Source organism: Staurois parvus, unplaced genomic scaffold, assembly GCF_062004578.1.
Source record: "Staurois parvus isolate SC_StPar_1 unplaced genomic scaffold, SC_StPar_1.0 ptg000276l, whole genome shotgun sequence".
Lineage (NCBI taxonomy): Eukaryota > Metazoa > Chordata > Amphibia > Anura > Ranidae > Staurois > Staurois parvus.
The window spans coordinates 749,386-772,447 of NW_028318072.1; the positions used below are offsets into that span (position 1 = coordinate 749,386).

The 23,062-nt window shown below is 42.4% G+C and overlaps 1 protein-coding gene across 1 annotated transcript; it reads right to left on the reverse strand.

Moving 5' to 3' along the window:
- Window positions 1-57: 57 nt before the first annotated feature.
- On the reverse strand, window positions 58-21,824 carry RNF181 (ring finger protein 181). The gene is made up of 6 exons (XM_089681687.1): window positions 21,692-21,824; window positions 16,803-16,890; window positions 4,490-4,623; window positions 3,045-3,160; window positions 2,887-2,961; window positions 58-612 (listed from the first exon to the last, which is right to left on the reverse strand). Exons 2-6 carry the CDS (start codon window positions 16,886-16,888, stop codon window positions 553-555), a joined length of 471 nt encoding a protein of 156 aa, XP_089537813.1. The 5' UTR covers window positions 16,889-16,890; window positions 21,692-21,824; the 3' UTR covers window positions 58-552.
- Window positions 21,825-23,062: the final 1,238 nt, after the last annotated feature.

The following is a 23,062-nucleotide window of genomic DNA, read 5'->3' on the forward strand; positions in this document are numbered from 1 at the left end:
AATATGACCAGTTCTCAATAAATATCCACATCAAATTGCTAGCACACCTGACAAAACTTTTAGGGCCTTGTATAGTTTTATTGCTCATCAATTTGAACAAAATTACAATCTGAAAGGTTCTGGAATGGTATATTGGTTTAATTAAACATACTGGGGGGTTATTTACTAAAACTGGAAAGTTCAAAATCTGGTGCAGCTCTGCACAGAAACCAATCAGCTTCCAGGTTTTATTGCCAAAGATTAACTGAACAAGCAGAATTTAGAAGTTGATTGGCTACCATGCAGAGCTGCACCAGAATCTGAGTGCACCGGTTTTAGTAAATCTCCCCCATTGTGTCAACACACATTAAACTAAGTTTTAATTTACAGAGATCTTGTATTACCATGAATAGTTAAGAAAAAAAAAACTTCACATATAAAAACAATATGCCTTTTTTAAACTGGTGACTGCACTTCTATCCCGGCGGTATATCAAATGCAGCTTATTCCAGTTGAGGGCTCAGACTGCTTGTAAGTGTGCCAAGATCCCACAAAGAGGTAGAGAAGGCCGGGTCACGTATACATGGCATCATGCAGGTACTCTAGCCTGTGTTCCTTCTGCTTCCTTCTTGCCTGCAAGACATAATGTGAGAACATTTTTTTAAAAAAGCTTAAACGTATAACTTGTAACTACTTTAACTTTTTTTTTGTTTTGGATAGAGTGCAAAGAGATTAGAAAACTTGTCAGTTTTTAATGCTGTCAGTGCCCCCGTTAGGGAGATTCACCCTCTCTATTTGTCTTGTTTACCGTTATTGAAAATAAAATAAAATCCCAAATTTTGGGTTGTCCCGAGGAAAGTAATAGAAGGGAAATCTTCCAATGAGGCCACTAGTTCTAATGACCTGCGTGGCCCCAAGAAATTTCCTTAATTTGTGGAGATTTCCTTTTACTTCCTGTTTAACTATGGGACAGGAAGTGAAGGGAAATCTCCATAATTGGACACAGATGGAGAAAAATAAATCTAGAAAAAAAAAAAAAAACTCTCTCCCTTGCTCTATCCAAAATGAGAAAATAAAATTGCTTATAGTTCTACTTTAAAGGAAATCCAAGCCCAAGAACAAAAATTTAATATTTATTGCAGCTTACCAGTCCTTAAATGTAGTGGTGCCTTAGTTTTAACTTTTTAAGCTAAGAATATTTTTGGCAAGTCCAGAAATTACCTGTTTTTCCCAGAAATGCTGTGTCCCTGTCACTTTATGTGAACTAAACTAAAAAAATGTTGTTATCGTCTGTAAATCTACAAAATACTCCACCCACATTTAATTGAGGTTAAAGGATAAGTTCACCTTTGAAACATGTTATGTTTTCTTATTTAAGGTGGAACATAACTGTGCAACATGGGACAGAGTGGATCACCAATCAGCAGAAAGAGTCGATGATGTCGGCTCTGTCATGTGATCATCTGTGTCCAATCACAGCTGATCGCATGTAAACAAGGAAATGTCTGTTATCGGCAGTCTTCTCCTCACGCTGATAGCTTGTGAGGAGAGGAGAGTCGGTAAGCGGCACTCCTCAGAGGGGACATCTACACCTATCATCAGGGCACTGATGATCAGTGTAGCCCCATCAGTGCCACCTATCAGTGCCCATCAGTCTCACATATCAGTGCCCATCTGAGCTGCCTTTCAGTACCAACTATCACTGCCACCTATCAGTGCCGCCAATCAGTGCCCGTCAGGGCCGCCTAACAGTTCCAGTCAATGCCATATATGAGTGCTGCCTTTCAGTGCCCATCAATGCCTCCTCATCAATACCCATCAGTGCAGCCTCATTAGCGTACATCAGTGAAGGAAAAAAATTACTTATTTGCAAAATTTTATAACAGAAACTAAAAAAACACTTTTTTTCCACAATTTTCAGTCTTTTTTAGTTTGTTTAGCAAAAAATAAAAAACCCAGAGTTGATTAAATACCACCAAAAGACAGCTCTATCTGTCACAAAAAAATGATAAAAATTTCATATGAGTACAGTGTTGCATGACCGCACAATTGTCATTCAAAGTGTGACAGCGCTGAAAGCTGAAAATAGGCCTGGGCAGGAAGGGGGTAAAAGTGCCCGGTAGGGAAGTAGTTAATAGGCTTACCTGTAGGTACTGTAAACATTTCCTAAACATGCTCCATTTATGAAATATTTACTTTTGCAGCGCTGATTTCACCGGGGCATGTGCACTGCACTCTCCATGGACGGTGTGCTGTCCATTGAGAGAGCCGTGCTGTGGCCAAAACTCCCGCGCGCATGAGAAGGAGTGACGTCATCACGTCTAGGCCAGTCAAGCGGCCACAGTTGCGAACCTGGAAGAAAGACCAGGGGAACATAGAAGTCTCGGGGATCCGTGACAACACTCCACTGGAGGGTTTATTTTCAGTGAGTCCTTCATAATGTGCTAGTATGCACAAGTAGCACATTTTGCTCTTATCTTACAGGGAAAAGATTTTTTAGATTTATTTTTTGCAGTTTACTACCACTTTAAATGGACTCAAAAGTACTCCTAAGCATACTGATCTGCAGGCAGAGGATGTTATAAACAACAGTCAGCGTTGGTGTGCACAGTAGAAGTTAGGGTCATCAAATTGTGTTGGATGGCTGTTGCCCTGCTTGTTGTAACCAGCTGAACAGGAATGATTTTCTTTTCCATTTGGTGCTCTCCTTGACTTATTGCACTTAGAAATAAAAACCTGACAGAACGATAACTTTTCCCTATTCTATTTAAAGCATGTGAAAAAAAAACAAAAAACTTCGGGTGAACTTATCCTATAGGAATATATTTCAAGGTACTTGACGCATAGCATATAATCTATGATCTCTGTAGGCACCAGCTACCTTCCTGGAATTGATGTATGTGTTACCTTTTCCTGTTTGTATTCCTCGTAGTCTGGGCTGTCAGTGGGTAGCTCATCTCTGCAGAGGGGGCAGGAATTAGTCTGTAGACAGAGAGTGGACAAAATCAGTAGAATATAACATATATCTCCATAACCCACACACATATGGAAACAGGTTCTCTTACCTTCCCTAGCCATGGCAGAATGCAGGCGGAATGAAAAAGGTGTTCACAAGGCAACTGCCGCACTGTTTCTCCCTCCTCGAACTCCAACAAGCACACTGGACATTTGAGGGCAGCATCTGTAAGGAACATGAACACATTACTGGATCCATCCTCCTACTTTTTCCCTTGGTTTCCTCAAAGTGCAGCTGTCATTGATACACAACATAGGCTGCTATTTTATGCCCAAGTCTGGGAATTTTTTTTTTAAAGTTACCCTCAAATCAGGACCCCCCCTGCACTGCAAGGGTTAAATGCTCATTATGTCCAGGGTTCCACAGAAATGGAGGAAATTCTTACCTTAAGCTGGGTACACACACAACCCAGCAAACTGAACAAAAAAAAACCTGACAGATCGCCGTACCAACACAAGCGATGTTGCTGCGACGATCTCCCCCACTGTGCTACTGTATTCTAACAGGGGGACTCCGTCGCCCCAACAGAACACACTGATCAGAGCTTGCAGCCATTTGATCGGATGTGAGATGTTGGTTTTCCAGCATGACCATTCGACAGAAGCCCATGCACCCCTACACATTACAAGTATTTAACCCCAGCAGGAGGGTGGATGTTTCTGCACGGATTACTTTTTTTATATTCTTTGTGCTAGGCTTTAGAGGGTGAAACAATTTTAACCACTTGCTGACCGCTCACAGTATATTTACTGCGAGCGGGTGTCAGGTACAATCACTTGCATGTGACTGAATGCACGCGCCCCCTGCCGACCCATGCTGTGTCTGGACACAGCACAAGTTTAGCAGATGATATCAGCCAGTGATTTTGGCTGAAATCAGCTGATCGACTGTATCCAAATCACACAAACACAGAACTCTGTATACTGTGAACAATGATCTGGCTGTTTCTTCTCCCTGAAAAAAAACTTTTACACAAACCAATTAATATTATTGGGATTTTTTTTTTTTTTACCAAAGACATGCAGCAGAATTCCTTTTGGCATAAACTTATGAACAAATGTAATGTTTTTAATTTTTTTGGGACATGTTTTATAACAGAAAATAGAAATTTTTTTTTCCCCCAAAAATGTTGTCTTTTTTTGTTTATATAATTAAAAAAAAACCCAGTGGTGATCAAATACCACCAAAAGAAAGCTCTATTTATGTGAAAAAAATAATATAAATTTAATCTGGTTACAGCGCTGCATGACCATGCAATTGCCAGTTAAAGTAACGCAGTGCTGGATAACAAAGAATGCCCGGGCCATGAAGAGGGTAAAACCTTTCCGGAGGTCAAATGATTAAATACAAGTGGTTTCTCAGTGCTGTTGACAAGTCTGCAAACTGGCTGCCTCCCAAGCTTGTACCTGACAGGTATAAATCAGGAAGTTATGAATTAGCCAGAAAATTGATTGTAAGCAACAGGTACTCTTTAAACAGAATTCTGGTTCTTACCGGCCTGCTTTGCTGTCACAGTGACTTTTGGCAAATTTTCTACCACCTTTTTGGAAGCTGGTGGAGGAAGTCTGTGGTCCCAGTCTGTAAGATCCATGGGCCCAAGATCAATATCCATCCCACTGAGGAGACTCCTAATAGAGACATTGACAGGGAATTACAACAAATGATACTTCTACAAGAAAAAAGGACTGACAAAAATAAATAACCTCGTTTAACCTTTGTCCTGGTGACCCATTGTCTCTGGGACTGAAAATAAGAGAAAATCTAAAATTTGTAGTTGTCAATGGAACAGTAACAGGGTAAATCTTCCAATGGGGACACTAATTTCAGTAACAACTGTCTTGGAGAGATCTCCTCTCACTTCCTGCTTTGCCATGAGACAGGAAATGAAGATGAATCTCCCAAATTGGACACAGTCAGCAAAAAGAAATGTTTTCCTTTGAGGAAGGCACAAGACTTTTACACTAGCTTTTCTGCTGACCCAATCTATCATCAAATACCCAATACCTCTGGGTAAGGAAGAATCCGCAACATCTACTTCTTATGGTGTAGTGCTTGTTGGGTGATGGGCCAGTCACCATGTGAGTTCAGTGAACTAGATGGACTTGTGTCTTTTTTCAACCAGACCAACCATGTAAACCATGAGGTGGGAATAGGGAGTATTTATTGATTAGAGTAATGATGGCCATGGACACTACGCTTTTATAATTCGCTCAATGTGAAATTCAATCAACACGATCTAATTTGCAAACCCCATAATTTCACTTCCAAATGATTTACACTTAATTTAGACAAGATTCAATGAAACTGAGTCAATCAGCCAGGATGGAAAATTGATCACTCGTATAGATTGGCAGCAGCAAGACGTTCATGAGTATGATCAAATTTCACACCATTATGAGATTACATGGTGGAAACAGTGATGCGATCGATAACTTAACATCAGAAGTTATGATCACATCTTAACTTTCAGTCAAATCCACTTCCCCTGTGTATGGCATATCGATCAAATAGGTTGTCGACTATGGATCGATCATTCCTATCAGAAGGGATCAGTCGGAAAAGAAATCAATAATTTATTGAAGTATGTATGGCCAGTGGTCAGGAGCATACAAAAGTACAGATTTCACCTAAATTCTGATGTCCACAGTGCAGCTCAGCCCCGCCCCCCACTCCATCATTACTGAATTTGACTGACAACAGCAGGAGCCAATGGCTCCCTCTGCTTTCACCAAAGCCTGTGAGACCAGGAAGAGGGGAGAGAAGACCTGCAGCAGTGAACAGCGCTGGATTGAAGATCAGGGTCTGGATTAAGGTAAAAAACCTTTAGTGTTTAACCACTTGCCGTCCGCCTGCTGTTTACAAACGGCAGGACGGTGGCACTCCAGGGGCAGGTTGCCGTTCATAAACGGCACCCGCCATTTCTAACTGTGCGCGCTCCCTGGGAGCGCGCAGCACCACTATCCGGTGCCTGCTGTGTCCTCCGGACACAGTGAAACACCGATCGTCGGAACGGGTCCTCTGGCCAATCAGTGATCACATGCAAAGTAGTAAGCAAGATGTCACTTGTGACATCATTGCTTACTACGTGTGAAATCTGTGAATGATCACAGAGGTCACATGGTACAAGGCTATTCACAACAGCCTTGTACCATGTGACAAGCTGTGACCAATCACAGCTCACTCAGTATTTCTTAATGGCTGCAAGAATGCACACAGAGAGAAAGAGAAATGATTGCTTTTACATCCTATATGGGTGTAAAAGCAATCACTGTACAAAAAAAAAAAAAAAAACTCCATGGTGACACTGTACTGCTAGGGTGACAGTATGTAAAAAAAACAAACAAATAATAATATAAAAAATAAAATAAAAATGTAAAAAAAATGTTTAAAAATTATAATTTTTGGTTATAAACTAATTTGGCTTATTTTTTTTTTACTGAAAAGATAACTGAATATATTTCGGCCAAGATTTATGATGAACGATTATTTATTTGCAATATTTTATAAGAAAAACACTTTTTTTCAAAATTTGTGGACATTTTCATTTACATAGCAAAAAAATAAAAATCCCAGCGGTGAATAAATACCACCAAAATAAAGCTTTATCTGTCTCAAAAAAATGGTAAAAAATTCATATGGGTACAGTGTTGCATGACAGCGCAATTGTCATTCAAAGTGTGATAGCGCTGAAAGCTGAAAATTGCCCTGGACAGGAAGGGGGTAAAACTGTCTGGACAGGAAGTGGTTAAAACCACTTTAATTTTTCAGTAGTTAAATCTATTTTTGACGAGCTACAGGCATTGCTGATATCTTGGTGTGTCAGTTAGCATGTCCTCGGCTGTATTCCTCTATCTGTCCTCTACATCACTACAGAACATAGTAGAGATATAGTGGTCTGCAGGAGGAACCACAACACCCAGTGGAGGACATGCTGGCCAACACACCCAGAAATACTGGATAGCAACGGCACCCATAGCTCTTCAAGAGTGGAATGATTTAGCTTACCACCCACTCAAAAGATAATGAATAAAATCCCTATAATCATAAACACAGGACTGGATAATCATGGAGGAATCTTCTCTTTGCATCTCCTCATGTTAATTCACTGGAATACCCAGAATAGTGAGCTTTGCTGATTAGAGAGCTATAGTTCTGAATCAGCAAGGGGTGTGTTGAACTTCAGCAGTGAAACCACTGTTTCTAAAGAGCAAAGATCCTTCTTTACAGGATGCTGGTCCGGCACAGGCTTTTCTACTGAGGTGGTTTCTGCTTTGTAAGGAAAATTAACTGTAAAGCTACTTTCACACTCATTCGAATATGCGCTTTTGCCGCATTTTTGGGGCATTTTTTAAAGGACATGTAACTTAAAAACTGTATCAAAAACGCTTCTCAGGTGCGTTTTTCTTTTAGGCGTTTTCCATTGATTTCAATGGGAAAAGGCATTTTAGGTGCATCTTTTTTAATTGAACAAACATGTTCTAGAGATGTTGCAAGCAAGAGTTTTCCTCTCAATAGATTTTATTTTGTTTTTAGAAGGTACAGTGGCAACTGCAGTCATGTATACAAGTATGAAATCAATGACTGACAAATCGAATGCGGTTGTGCATAAAGCTGAAAACCATAACAAACGTCAAGATAATTGGCATTACAGAACATATGAAAATCAGAAACAAAAATTGGTGCAGCGCTGAAAAAATTAATATATAAAAGTGCAATACTCAAACTATTATTAATATGAAGATATTAAATACAAGGATAACACGGGAGTGAAAGAAGCGCTGTAATAAGCGCAATAAACAAGTGTGGCTGTGAAACTCATAAAACAAAGAAAGTGTTCATATGATGGTGAGGGTCTGAAACACCGGTCAGAAAATTGTGCTGCACACGAATCCTGTAGCACAAGTGGTATCAGATTATTCCATGTGACTTTAATCCGTGCATGGAATTGATAAAAATGCGCACTCACCAGATGCGCAAAGTAAAAGCGCAATGTGTTGAATCATATATTGACCAAGGATCTGCAGGAAGCCCCCTTTAAATGGACCAGACAGACAGCATGAGAAGAGACTCCCTCCTCTGGATCTGAGACTGCTCTGCAACTGTTATCCAACGGGAGTCCTGGAAATCGTTTAGCTCAATAGAGAGCCAAAAAAGAAGGTGCTCATAGTGTAGTAATTTATCAGATTTATTTAGATATAAAAGTAGTACATCATCCACGTGGAAATAGTGGCAAAAAAAACACAGTTTAAAATAGTGGAACTGACCAGCCACTCTCGAAGATGGCCGTCGGACCTTCCTGAGGCTCTGGCGGCGTGACATCACAGCGTACAGCTCCTCCTCCTTCTAGCATAGCAATGAAACAATATGGATAACAGAAGGATAACCATACCCAACAACACAAGATTAGGCGTTGGTGAGGGAGATACATCTGTATAATATACACTGAGCTAAGGATCAAAGAAAGGAATATATAAGGACAAACGGTATATCGTCCCTATGAGAGAGCCAAGAGAAAAACACAAAACAAAAAGGAGGGCAAATGAGAATTAAAAGAGAAAGAAACATGAGGAGGATGTCAGAAGCACCCAAGCCCGAGCCGTAGGGTCTCTGTATTTATAGCGATGTAAAACTGGCTGTTGACATAGAAGGATGGGCATGTCGGATCCACGGAGTCCATATTTTACGGAATTTCTCATTCTTATGAGTATCGAAAAAAATACTGGAAAGCTTTTCATTGATGAGAAAAAATCTAGGCGGCGGTGAACGTCTGTAAAAGGGTATGAACTGTTGTTTCCAAGCTTTCACTATGGTTTGTTTCGCCACCAGTAATACATAGGTAGCCAGTTTAAATTGGTAATTGGTGAAGCCAGGGGGTCTCAAGTGTAGTAGGACATGCCACGGGTCTCTTGGGAAGGGACAGGTAAGTGTAAGAGCTTAAGTACCTTTGTCCAGAACCGAGAAAGCATAGGACAGCTCCACCATGTATGGAGGACATCTTCCACGTCAAGGCATCCTCAGAAACAGTTGCCAGAGGCTGGTGGGTGAAGGTGCGCCAGGCGGGATGGAACCAAGTACCACCTTGTGATAGTTACAAGCAAGAGTTTTTACACTGCAACGGAAGTGCAACGCCCCCGTGTGAAGACATACATACACATACATAGGGAAGCATTTTTCTTGAGCTTTTCAGGCGCTTTTTTTTTTTTTAAACACAAAAGCGCTTCAAAAACTCCCCAGTGTAGGGGTTCCCCTCAAAATCCAAACCAGACTCAAAGGGCTTGGTATGGATGGGGGATGGGGAGGGACATCATGCCGTTTTTTAATTATTTTTTAATTGCTGGCAATTCTGTCAGCGGGGAATCCCGCTGACAGCTGAAACAGCCAGACTTTCCTACATGTGCGGTGCGTTTTTGGAACGGTTTTCAGCGTTTTTGAGGTGGTTACCATTCATTTCAATGGGAAGAGGCGTTTCTGAGGCGTTTTCTTGAGCTTTACAGGTGTTTTTGTTTTTTTTGGGTTTTTTTTTTTTTTTTTTAACGTAAAAACGCTTCGAAAACTCCTCAGTGTGAAAGCAGCCTAATGCAGGCCATAGACGGTTCATTTATCGGCCGAATAATAGGCCGATATTCGCACCGTTAGTGGGGCAATGTCGTCGGCCGATTTTCACGGTTCCTCCTCGTTTCTTTTATCAGTCATGCTGGAATATTTACGAAAACGGACGATTTTCGTAAGCATTGGTGGCAACAGAATGACTGATTTTTCGTTTTTCGGCCGAAAATATGCCCGATAAACGAACCGTCTATGGCCGGCATTAGACTCTGAACACCTTTTGTTCTGATGCACCTGAAATTAATTTAGCTCATTTAAACTGAAAAATCGGTTGGGCTTCAAATAGTAATGTTTTATCAGCTGACTGGAGCTTGGCTTTAAAGTGGAACTTAAAGCTAAAAATAAAAAAATTGCAAACAAGCAGGCTCTTAAAATACACTTACCTGCATGTTTGCAATCCTCTGCAAAATGTACATGAAGCTACACATGTGCACCTCCGTTTATATTCCCGACACAGTACTAGGATGAGTGACAACAGCCTGCAGCGGTCAATCACGACAACCAAGGACCGACACCCAGAAAAAGCCAGACAGAAGATGCTGGTCCCAGCAAGGGAATCTTCCACTTGAAGGTGCTAAATTTTGTGTGGCTGCAGACTCCAGCCATGTAAACCCAGCCCTAATCTCTTGGGAAGAAAGTTCCATCTAAATAAATGTGGTTTCCGGAAAGGCAGAGGCTGGAAAACACATTCTAAGTAAAAGTACCGGATAGATGAGGGCAAAGGCAAATTGGCATTACTACAAACCACAAATGAAACATAATTCCCCCAGAGAGACGTCTATGATATAAATACACAACCAAGGATACTTATAAGTTCCCTGATTAACAAACTGTACAGGAAAAGGAAACGCATCAAGCCATGTAGTATCTGAACAATACAGCTGAGTGGCTGATTGTATGATTTACAACTAGAGGTTGGGAAAGAGGAAGCTGCTGGAAAACATACAAGAAATAGGAAAAGCCCAGAGTTGACATAATAAATGCTTACTTTCCTAGAAAAGGGGAAAACAGAATGTTCATCACTGATAGAGCTAAAAGTTCACTAAAGCACCATGTATGAAGAGCCTGGAAAACTGCGTGAGACTTCAATTATAATGAAGAGGGCTCACAGCTTTGGTGGGTTTCTGAACCAATTCACTCTCATAAGTTTGCTACTGACAGGCCAGCAAGCTGGACAATCAGTGAAATGCTTTGAAAAGCAAAGCTAGCCATACATGTTAAGATTTCCCTCTTTCAGCCCCAAAGACTGAACAGAAAAATTTACTTGATTCCGCCATCTATGTCAATAGATTGTAAGCTCCAAGGAGCAGGGCCCTCTTGTATTGAACTGTATCGTTGCTGTATTACAATTAAATACGATGTTCCCTTCCCTTATTCACAAACTTCCCCAAAACGCATATAAACACTTTAAACCCCAAAAAGTGTGATAATCTTATGAAGTATGCTTAGTATCCCAAGTATAAATACAAATATAAAAAGTGCTCTGAACAAAAACCACACAAGTTCCAAAATAACAAAATAGTCCTTCAAAATATCAAAGTCATTCAAAATCTCAAAATCAGCCTCCAGGTGAAGACAGCCTCCAAATTGATTTCTGAAACCAAAAAAAAAAAAAAAGAAAGGAAAACGCACAGTGTATTATCCTTAACAACTTGAATTATTCATTCCATAACGCATGTGATTCACACAAAAACACTCGTGATCACTATATGGTAAGGTGAATAGCTGTGTAAACACGTGCCCGTGAAACAATCTAGTGATGAAAAACTGTGAAAAACGTATCCACTTCTAGAGTGTGCAAATTAAATACCCTTACCAAAAAATTATAAACACAAGCTTAGTAATCCTCCAGGCAGGGTACTGATATATAATAATAAATTCCTCCAGAGGGATCTTCACAGCCGCAGTATTATACTCCTCTCCACATCAGTCTCCAAAGGATACCCACCATAAATGAAACCGCAATAGTGTAATTCCGTAAAAACTTAAACAGAATATACTTTATTTATGTTCTTACATATATCTTCATCTTTAAAATTGCCATCAAACAAGAAATCAGCCCAGCCAGACCTCCGGAAATCCTCAGCAGATCCTCTCCTGTGTCTCAGATAGAGATTTCAGGATCCAAAATGGCCGCTTGATCACTTCCGGTTCATCCAGTGACCACAAAAAACACAGCAAATCCTCCACCAGCTTGCAGGTGCAATGTCCAGGTTGCAACCCGCAAGGGATTATAAGGCTAAAAATGCACTCATCCGATGATACTCCTTTGTAAATGATCAGGGCAATCCTCTATAGTGGCAATGGTAGACACTCATCAACGTACCAGCAGTAAACTCAGAGGTACCCACACGGATATGGCCAAAACTCTCTCCTCTCCAATAGCCCACACATGGAAATTAAATTAAAAAACTCCCATAGTGTAGTAAGTAAACCGTTTATTGAATAAAACACAGCAGAGTGACTACTCACATGAAACCAGGTCCACAGACCCATACAGGCATGGAAAACTGCATTGGCAGAGAGGTGTACAGCACTAGGTGCTCCAAGATGGTGGCTGCCGTCCGTACCGGAAATTATGTCACCACCCTTCCGTGCTACGTGTTACTTCACGAATCACGTGACTTCCTCATGGCCCTTTATCACGAGTTTGTTTGTTTGCTTTTTATATATATTTAATTTGCACCTATTTCACTTTGGTTCATCTTTATTTAGGGGTCTGTTTGATTGGGTAGCGCATCATCAATTTTTTTATTCACTTTCATACACCTTCTGAGATTAACTTTTTGTAAGTCAACAGATAAAAAAAAAAGATTTCTGATTTACCAGTAAAATACACTCATCGCCCACTTTATTAGGTACACCTTGCTAGTGCCAAAAAAATATCCTCCACACCATTACACCACCAGCCTGAACCGTTGATACAAGGCAGGATGGATCCATGCTTTCATGTTGTGTACGCCAAATTCTGACCCTACCATCTGAATGTCGCAGCAACCAGTCTGCCCATTCTCCTCTGACATCAACGCAGCATTTTCATACACAAAACTGAAGCTCACTGGAAATTTTCTATTTTTCGGACCAATCTCTGTAAACCCTAAAGATGGTTGTGCATGAAAAACCCAGTACACTAGCAGTTTTTGAAACACTCAGACCAGACCGTCTGGCAACAACAACCATGCCATGTTCAAAGTCACTTAAATCCCCTTTCTTCCCCATTCTGACGCTTGGTTTTAACTTCAGCAAGTTGTCTTCACCACGTCAAGATGCCTAAATGCACTGAGTTGGTGCCATATGATTGGCTGATTAGCAATTTGTGTTACCAAAATATTGAACAGGTGTACCTAATAAAGTGGCCGGTGAGTCTACAAATTAGTACAATACAGGACACAGGCTCCTTTAAATGATTACTACTGGCTAATATGCACCTATCTTCCTGGGATTGGACACTGGCAAAAAGCTGCTGAGACATCCCCTATATAAACCTCAGTTCTGTTGCAATCAGTAGGGAGATCATAAGAACAGAGGGGAGGGGGTCCTGTTTCCTTGGCAGTAAAATATGATTTCTGGAGTACAGCAAAGTCAAAAAGCCCAATTTTTCTGATTGTACAGTAAAGGACACAGGTTTCTTTAAATCATTATGACTAGGATGTCCAAAAGCAGTCCAACTGAGGTATAGGCAACACTGCAACAATGCCATCAGGCCCAAAGAATAAAAATGGGTCAAGGCAGCTCAACAGATTCAGAACAGCTTGTAACACTTTACAACTGAAACTGGCATCAGAAGAGGACTGAATATCCACTTGGCACAACTTAACATGTAAACAAACATGGCAAAGACCAAGTACAAACTAGAAGATCTAAAATACATATGCTGTAGCACTGACAGATCTAATAGACTGCACCTTAACAGGGAAGGGAAGAACCCTATCCTTCAGACTATAGCCTTTAATGATAGCTTGTCTGGTCCACCTAGTAATAGAGGAGTGCAGAGGCCCTCAGGAACTACAAAGAGAGAATCCAATTTCCGAAAGGAAGCCACAGCTCGAGGGTCAACTCTCATAGCATGCAATGCATTCAGATGGCAAGGGGAAATTTCCCTAGGGTGCTTCAGAGCATGACGCAAGGAAGGACAATATCCTGACTGAGGTGGAAAGCAAAGACCACCTTAGAGAGAAAGGAGGTCATATGGCTTCACAACAACTTTGTCCCTATGCAGCATTAAGAAGGGATCTTTGCAGAATACAGCCACTAATTCAGAGACTTTCCTTGCAGATGTGATAGCAAGAAGAACAAGAAAGGTCACCTTACAAGAAAGGTCAGACAAGAGAATATTCCTAATAGGTTCAAAGGGCAGCTTCTGCAGAGCCAAGATAGCCAGACTTAAGTCTCAAGAGGACATCCAATAAGGCCAAGATTTTTTCCCTTGATAGTACTCAAGGCCAGAACCTGATCCAGACTGGACTGGAGGAAAGGCAGAATATGTCCCACAGAGTACTTTTTCCAAGCTTAAAGTTCCTTGTCATGTACCAAGCAAACCAGACTTTGTAAGAGGTCACTTTACTAGCCTTTAATAGGATAGGAATGGCAGAATCCAAAAGGCAGGGGTGTGGAATTTTTTTTAAAAGCTACTTGTCCAAGAGACTAAATCGGGGTCCCAGTCCCTCATGACAATTTACTTGTCCTGATAAAAAAAATAATAATTTTTGCCATGATGGAAAATGTGAAGGGTTGATGTTTTTTTTTACTAGGCAGAGGTGCTTTTAGGAATGTCTGAGGCTTTTAAAAACGAAAGCGACTTTACCTTTGTTTTTTTTATTTTTTGCTATAAAATTTCTTAGAACCCCAAACATTATATATTTTTTAAAGCAGAGGCCATAGAGAATAAATTGGTGGGTGTTGCAATTTTTTATGTCACATGGTATTTGCACAATGATTTTACAAATGCAATTTATTGGGAAAAAATGCACTTTTTGTGAATTTTAATGCAAAAAAAAAAACCACAAAATAGATAGCAAACACCATATCATAGAGGCAGACAAAGATCGGAACTGCTCTGCTGAAGGATGTAAGAGCCCGGAAATAGAGATGGAGGAATCCATGAATTATAAAGGAAAGATGGAGGAGTCTGGGGATAAGAACTGAAGGATGAAGGGGTCCATGGATAAAGAATGGAAGGATGGAAGAGTCTGGAGATAGGAAATGAAAAATGGAAAAATCCATGGATAGAAAAAAAAAAAAAAAAGGATGGAGTCCAGAGGTAAGAATTGAAAGGATGGAGGATGGAGAAGTCCGGGAAAGGGGGGGTGTGGGAACTAAAGAATGGAAGAGCCCAGGAATAGGGATAGAGGAATCCATGGATAAGAAAGGAAGGGTGGAGCAGTCTGGGGACAGGAACTGCAGGATGAAGGAGTCCAGGGATAAAAACTGAAGGATGGAGGAATCCATGGATAGGAATGGAAGAGTCCAGGAATATGAACTGAAGGATGGAAGAGGGCAGGGATAGACCTGAATGAGTCCAAGGAAAAAGATGGCAGAGAGAAGCTCTTGTGCGGTGACTTCTCACTATATATGTGGCCCTCATGCTGTCAGTGGGGCCCTCAGGTGAGATTGTCATCATGGAGTCCTCCAGGACATTCATATCAGAGGTGGTGGAGCCCCATGTGCTGTATAGATGGCAGGGCTTGAGGTCTTATTCACTGCTTTCCCAGCTCTCCACTGGCTTAACCGAGACCTCATTATCCTCCATCTACAGCTGGGAAGGCCACAGCCACTTCGAACCCTGCCGGAGCCAGTGTACTGATGGCTCCACTCTCCTCCTCTCCTTTCCCTGGAGCAATGTGTTGCTCCACAAGCCTGGTCACAGCCGCCACTCTCATAAGCAACAGCGCCACCACAGACAGGCCAAGCCACCCCCAGTCCCGGTCCTCCATGTCCAAGCCAACATGTGCACACAGTGCAGCTTGTCCCCACTCATTCCACCACCAGTGGGAAGGGGGGGGGGGTTAATCTCCATTCTTGCTGCTTGTAAAAGTGATCCAGCGGCTAGTTAACTGCTCGGATTCCTTTTACGAAAGAGCTGACCGTCAGCTCCAAACCTTGCTGCTTGCCCACACAGCAGGGCTACATGTAGTAAAAAACCTGATGCTCAACACCTGGAACTGCATGTCCTGGGTGCCGGATATCAGGAATTGCACATCCCTGGAAAGGTTCTTCTCCCTCAGGTCCGTGGCTTCAACAGCAATGCCATTGAAGTTAGCAACCAAGAAGTAGGATGGAAATCTGGCTCTTGGGACAGAAAGTTCAGGCACTCTTGAAGGGCCCATGCAGCATCTGCCAGGAGTCTGGGTATGTCCAAATACCATGTCCTCCTAGGAAAATATGGTTCAAGGAGCATCATCAGAATACCCTTCATCTCGTTCCTGCAAAGTAGACAAGGGTGAATATGGAGGGGTGGAAAGGAATTAGATTAGATTAGGGTGAACTAAACTCGGAGCCACCAGAGTGTCCACTGTGAAGCTATAGTATCCTTTAGCTTGGGTGAAATTTCAGTAGTAGAGGTGTCATCCTCTGATGCCTTAGAGGGCAAGGAATCTGCCTCTTCAATAGCTACCTTCTCAAGTGTGAAAGCAAAGACTGAGTCAGGATGGAGACTTTAGCTGTGCAATCTGCTGATCAGTTGCTTGAGCATGCACACCTAAAGGGATGCCGGGGCTTTAAAAGGCTTATATTGTGGAGATGCAAGCTTGCAGGGAAATGAGAGTAACCAGTCTAAACACAGAACAGGACTTGCTGAAAGTGTGGAAAAAAGGTTCAAAGCACAAGTTCACATTAAAAAAATCTTCAACCAGCAAAATGGGAACAGTATGGGACATCTGTGTTGATTGGGGATGAGCATGGAAGCAAGCTGACCCTCCCACTTAATCAGCTACGGCCAGGACATTTCCACCCTGCAGCTGTATATAACAAAAGGCCAGGGATGCTAGTGACATCATTGACCTAATATGGTCACATGGCCATATTTGGACAATGTCGTTGACTTATTATAGCCAAGTTACGTCAATGGTATCACAAGCATCTCCACCCTTTTGGAGTTGTGGGGCAGAGAATGCCCAGGCTGATGATTTGGTGGGAGTGACAACATGCTTCCAGGTGTGGTTTGAAACCCATGCTCATCCCTAGTGTTGATCAGGTTGCTCACCTTGCCAGCTCTAACAAGGCATTCTGGCGATACTGCTCCTCCGGCACTGTAGGCTCACAGTTATGTTCATCAAAGTACGACGCCATACCTACAAATAAACAAGCAGACAAAAGGTGACATCCCAAGTATACATATATATATACAGTCAGGTCCATAAATATTGGGACATGGACACAATTCTAACATTTTTGGCTCTGTACACCACCACAATGGATTTGAAATGAAACGAACAAGATGTGCTTTAACTGCAGACTGTCAGCTTTAATTTGAGGGTATTTACATCCAAATCAGGTGAACGGTGTAGGAATTACAACAGTTTGCATATGTGCCTCCCACTTGTTAAGGGACCAAAAGTAATGGGACAATTGACTTCTCAGCTGTTCCATGGCCAGGTGTGTGTTATTCCCTCATTATCCCAATTACAATGAGCCGATAAAAGGTCCAGAGTTTATTTCAAGTGTGCTATTTGCATTTGGAATCTGTTGCTGTCAACTCTCAAGATGAGATCCAAAGAGCTGTCACTATCAGTGAAGCAAGCCACCATTAGGCTGAAAAAACAAAACAAACCCATCAGAGAGATAGAAAAAACATTAGGCGTGGCCAAAACAACTGTTTGAAACATTCTTAAAAAGAAGGAACGCACCGGTGAGCTCAGCAACACCAAAAGACCCGGAAGACCACGGAAAACAACTGTGGTGGATGACTGAAGCATTCTTTCCCTGGTGAAGAAAACACCCTTCACAACAGTTGGCCAGATCAAGAACACCCTCCAGGAGGTAGGTGTATGTGTGTCAAAGTCAACAATCAAGAGAAGACTTCAGAGTGAATACAGAGGGTTCACCACAAGATGGAAACCATTGGTGAGCCTCAAAAACAGGAAGGCCAGATTAGAGTTTGCCAAACGACATCTAAAAAACCCTTCACAGTTCTGGAACAACATCCTATGGACAGATGAGACCGAGATCAACTTGTACCAGAGTGATGGGAAGAGAAGAGTATGAAGAAGGAAAGGAACTGCTCATGATCCTAAGCATACCACCTCATCAGTGAAGCATGGTGGTGGTAGTGTCATGGCATGGGCATGTATGGCTGCCAATGGAACTGCTTCTCTTGTATTTATTGATGATGTGACTGCTGACAAAAGCAGCCGGATGAATTCTGAAGTGTTTCGGGAATATTATCTGCTCATATTCAGCCAAATGCTTCAGAACTCATTGGACGCCGCTTCACAGTGCAGATGGACAATGACCCAAAGCATACTGCAAAAGCAACCAAAGAGTTTTTTAAGGGAAAGAAGTGGAATGTTCTGCAATGGCCAAGTCAATCACCTGACCTGAATCCGATTGAGCATGCATTTCACTTGCTGAAGACAAAACTGAAGGGAAAATGCCCCAAGAGCAAACAGGAACTGAAGACAGTTGCAGTAGAGGCCTGGCAGAGCATCACCAGGGATGAAACCCAGCGTCTGGTGATGTCTATGCGTTCCACACTTCAGGCTGTAATTGACTGCAAAGCATTTGCAACCAAGTATTAAAAAGTGAAAGTTTGATTTATGATTATTATTCTGTCCCATTACTTTTGGTCCCTTAACAAGTGGGAGGCACATATGCAAACTGTTGTAATTCCTACACCGTTCACCTGATTTGGATGTAAATACCCTTGAATTAAAGCTGACAGTCTGCAGTTAAAGCACATCTTGTTCGTTTCATTTCAAATCCATTGTAGTGGTGTATAGAGCCAAAAATGTTAGAATTGTGTCGATGTCCCAATATTTATGGACCTGACTGTATATATAAAACATACAGGCAGAAAGAAAGGACCCAAGGATCGGATGTATGTCTGTTATATGTTAAAGATGGGCGCCTGTCCTGATGTGTGACCATAGAGACTGAAGGAAGCTTGTCACAAGCAGAATATGAAGGCTGCCACTGCTCAGTTCTTCTTTTAAAAATGGCAATTGCCTAGTTAGCAGGGTGATGCTTGGTCACCAGCCTGGAGATATAAAATCAGACTAATCTGCTGTCTGCTTGTTCTGGTTATTGGCTCACAAGTACTGGCTTTTGATACAGCCAGACAACTAGCATTGTCAGAGGAGGTAAGTAGCAGCAGCCCCACATTTCTCCAAGGACATGCCAGGCTTCTCCTGTGTAAGGATCAATTTATTTATTTATTACAAGTACCTATATGGTGCCGCCAATTTATTCAGCGCTTTGCATACATTTTGTACATTCACATCAGTCCCTAACCCTCAAGGGGTGTACAATCTAAGGTCCCTAACTCACATTCATACATACACATACGAGGGCCAATTTAGACAGAAGCCAATTAACCTACTAGCATGTCTTTGAAGTGTGGGAGGAAACCAGAGTACCCAGAGGAAACCCACGCGGGCACAGGGAGAACATGCAAACTAAAGGCAGGTGGTGCCGTGTTTGGGATTCGAATCAACGATCCCAGTACTGCCAGGTGGTAATAATAACCATTTAGCCACTGTGCTGCCAACATTAGACCATTTGTGTTTTTGTGTGTTCTGGTTTTGACAGCCCATTGATTTCAATGGGTTGCCAGCTGCATATGAATGTGCAAAACATAGACAGGCGCTGATAGGAATCAGCCTATGTCTGTAGCCCCTGTCCTCATTATTTTTTCCACCAGGCCTGGGAGAAATAAAGCTCCAGACACCGAATTGTGCAAGCTAAATCTCTGAAAATTTAACGCATGACAAGAACTGTTATACAGAACTCAGTGGGTGTTGCTTAAAGCGGAGTTCCACCCAAAAGAGAAAGTTCCGTTTTAAAGATTGGTCCTCCGCTCCCCATTAAGGATTGGCACTTTTGGGGAGCGGGGGAACGGGTAACCGAATTTGAGAGGTACCCACTCTCACTTCCGCTGTGATTGCCTAGGCGATCGGAAGCAGAAGTTGTCCTTCTTCCCTACCTCCCTGAAGTCTTGTGGGACACGTGACAGATCCCAGAAGATGATGGGACCATTTAGGAAGTGCAGCGCTACTCGCGCATGTGCAGTGGGCACCCGGATGTGAAGCCGCAAGCTGTCACAGCCGGGTGCCCACACTGAAGATGCCGGCCTCCTGGAATACAGGATGGCCGGTGAAACGGGCTGCAGTGAGGGCAACGCGGGATCATGGGACAGGTGAGTGGTTGTTTTTTAAAAGTCAGCAGCTACAGTTTTTGTAGCTGCTGACTTATTTTTTTACAGAGTTATTGGAACTCCACTTTAATCTTAGGATGACCAATAAAACATTCCATTCTTATCAATATAGTTACGTGAAGAATGAAAACTGCAAATACAGTAGTTGAGGGATACCATATAAGGTGGTTCCGTTTCATCACAAATGTTAACTATTCTCAGAAAACGAGAGATAAGTTACAAGCAAAATTAACTGTTCACACATCTAGAAATGGAGGCATAATAAAAAAACGGATGCCAGTTAATAAGACATATCTCCTTACAGGCGCTACTTCTGCAAATTGCAGCGCAATAAACCACATGGTACTGCAGTACCACATGATTTGGTGGCCACAAAAGTGCTTCTTTTGTAAGATGCATTTGGAGCGACATTAACAATTAATGGCATCCTCGTGCATCTTGCAAAAGCAGCTTGCTAGCTGTACAGAATCTGGCTTTTCCGGCTATGCGTTCTAGTTTGAACTGGCCATTATGCAGGCCATACATGATTTGAATACCGAAAGATTTTTCATCCGAAAATCCGAAACATCGTTTGCTCAGTAATCCGATGGTGCCATCCATTTCGAAAATCGGCTGACCAAGTCATAAAGTTCACCCCATATAACATGCAAAACTTCTGTTCCTTCCAGGTCATGGCTCATGCGCATATTCTTTTCGGAAAAACGAACGTACGATTTGACCATCATTGAGTTGAAAATCTGTTGTTTCTCACAAATTTTTCAACATGCCCGATCAGCGAAAAGGGGAGGAACCACGAAAATCAGCCAGTGCCATTGACCCACTAACAGAGTGAAAATCGGCTAATTATTCTTAGGTCCGATTTTCAGGACGAAAAATCGGTCGCTTTTTGACCCAAAGTCTAGATTTGCATCTGTGCGGTTCCCTGCAGGCGTATTTGTGTGGGCATGGCAGCCCATTCATTTGAATAGGCGGATATATCTGTGGGGAAAAAGCCCCCAACCTTTTTTTTTTTAATTCAGCTACACTGAGCCACATAGTGCAGCACCATGTAATTTTGCGCCCCTGAAAACGCTCTGCGTTTTCTGATGAGTTGGGGTTCCATTTAAGAATTAGGCCTGGTTCACACAAGTCAGATCGCAGCAGCGGGAACCTTAATAGCGTTTCTGCAAAACTGCAGTGCGTTCTGCCTGCGGGTCGGGAATGCACGTGATTATGCAAATGTTCCCATCCCGCACAGATATGAAGCTAGCCTTCGACGTGGCAGAACGTGGTGGTGTTGTACAATGTATATATGGGGCACACACTGCCCAATGTTCTGTGTCCATACTACCCCAGTCAGCCTGGGACCATCAGTGTCATGGATTGTAGTGTGGAGGTTTACAATGAACATCCACTAATCTCTGCAAGATCAAGAAGGATTATTCCCTTTACACAGACATATCACAATACAGGGACTATCACAGGATGACAGCTCTGTCAATGGATGGGCAAAAAGGATCCCACACACTGGGGGGAATGTATCACAACTGAAGCATCTGTGCATGGCAGCCAATCAGCTTGTAGCTTCAGCTTGTTCAGTTAAGCTTTAAAAATGAAAGCTAGAAGCTGATTGGTTGCCATGCACAGCTGCCCCAGTTGTGATAGATCCCACCTCCTCCACTCACACAGAGAACACATGGACTGTCACAGAATGGGTAAACAGATAATCGGACACACATTACCTGATCCCCCAGTAAGGCTCCTCCACTTACACAGACTCCCGGAACTAGCCCAGGTGACACAGCAAGAGCGGCGAGACTCACTGCTCAGCGCTCCAGCCAATCAAAAAGCATGAATTCCTCTCAGCACCAATAAGCGACTAAAGGAGGCGGGATCATTCGATAAACAGGAATCAAAACTCGGAAGTAGGCATAGAACAGTCAAGTGATTTCGGTGGGCGGTGTCATGACATCACCACGTGAGTGTAGAGGGCGGGAAGGAAAGGGGGGTTGGAGGGAATAGTGTGGAGGTTTCTTGTCTGTAATGCATTCAAATAACAATGGTCCACTGAAGTGTTTTCCTGTGTGATTGAGCTGCACGGAGGAGGGATTGTATCCCCTCAGAGATGCACGAAGACAAATCTTTTTTTTTTTGAGGGAGTCGGGAAGGGTTTAAGAACTGAGGTAAACTGTTTCCCATAGACAGAACTTCACTCTCTCAGTACTATCTTGAATCCTTATGCTGCTAGCATTAGTGCATACGAAGTATATATTGTTTTAAACTTTTTTTTTTTTTACATTTCTTCAGTTACTTTCTGGTTTCCATGCCTAGGCAAATTATGTCATAGATCCCAGGAGTCTTCAGGAGGGGTTTTATCATTTGCCTAGGCAAATGATGTCATAGATCCCAGGAGTCATGAGGAGGGGTTTTCTCATTTGCCTAGGCAACTTATGTCATAGATCCCAGGGGTGGGTTTCTCATTTGCCTAGGCAAATGATGTCATAGATGCCAGGAGTCATCGGGAGGGGAGGAGGGGGCTTCTCATTTGCTAGGAAAATTGTGTCATAAATCCTAGGAGTCATCAGGAGGGGTTCCTCATTTGCCAAGGCAAATGATGTCATAGATGCCAGGAGTCATGAAGGTGTTTCCCATTTGCCTAGGCAAATTATGTCATAGATGCCAGGAGTCATCAGGAGGGGAAGAAGGGTTTTCTCATTTGCCTAGGCAAATGATGTCATAGATCCCAAGCATCATCAGGAGGGGAGGAGAGGTTTTCTTATTTGCCTAGGCAACTTATGTCATAGATCCCAGGGGTGGGTTTCTCATTTGCCTAGGCAAATGATGTCATAGATGCCAGGAGTCATCAGGAGGGGGTTTCTCATTTGCCTAGGCAAATGATGTCATAGATGCCATCATCTATGACAGACCAGTAGTCATCAGGAGGGGAGGTGGGGTATTCTCATTTGCCTAGGCAAATGATGTCATAGATACCAGTAGTCATCAGAAGGGGAGGAGGGGTTTCTCATTTGCTTAGGCAAATGATGTCATAGATCCCAGGAGTCATCAGGTGGGGAGAAGGGGGTTCTCTTTTGCCTAGGCAAAGATGTCATAGA

Excerpts from the sequence above, each read along its gene's own strand:
- RNF181 (XM_089681687.1), bottom strand. The coding sequence starts at position 16,888 with ATGGCGTCGTACTTTGATGAACATAACTGTGAGCCTACAGTGCCGGAG. Across the intron at positions 3,161-4,489 it reads TGTGACAGCAAAGCAGGCCG|ATGCTGCCCTCAAATGTCCA; the intron begins GTAAGAACCAGA and ends TGTTCCTTACAG. Across the intron at positions 613-2,886 it reads AGGAATACAAACAGGAAAAG|GCAAGAAGGAAGCAGAAGGA; the intron begins GTAACACATACA and ends TATGTCTTGCAG.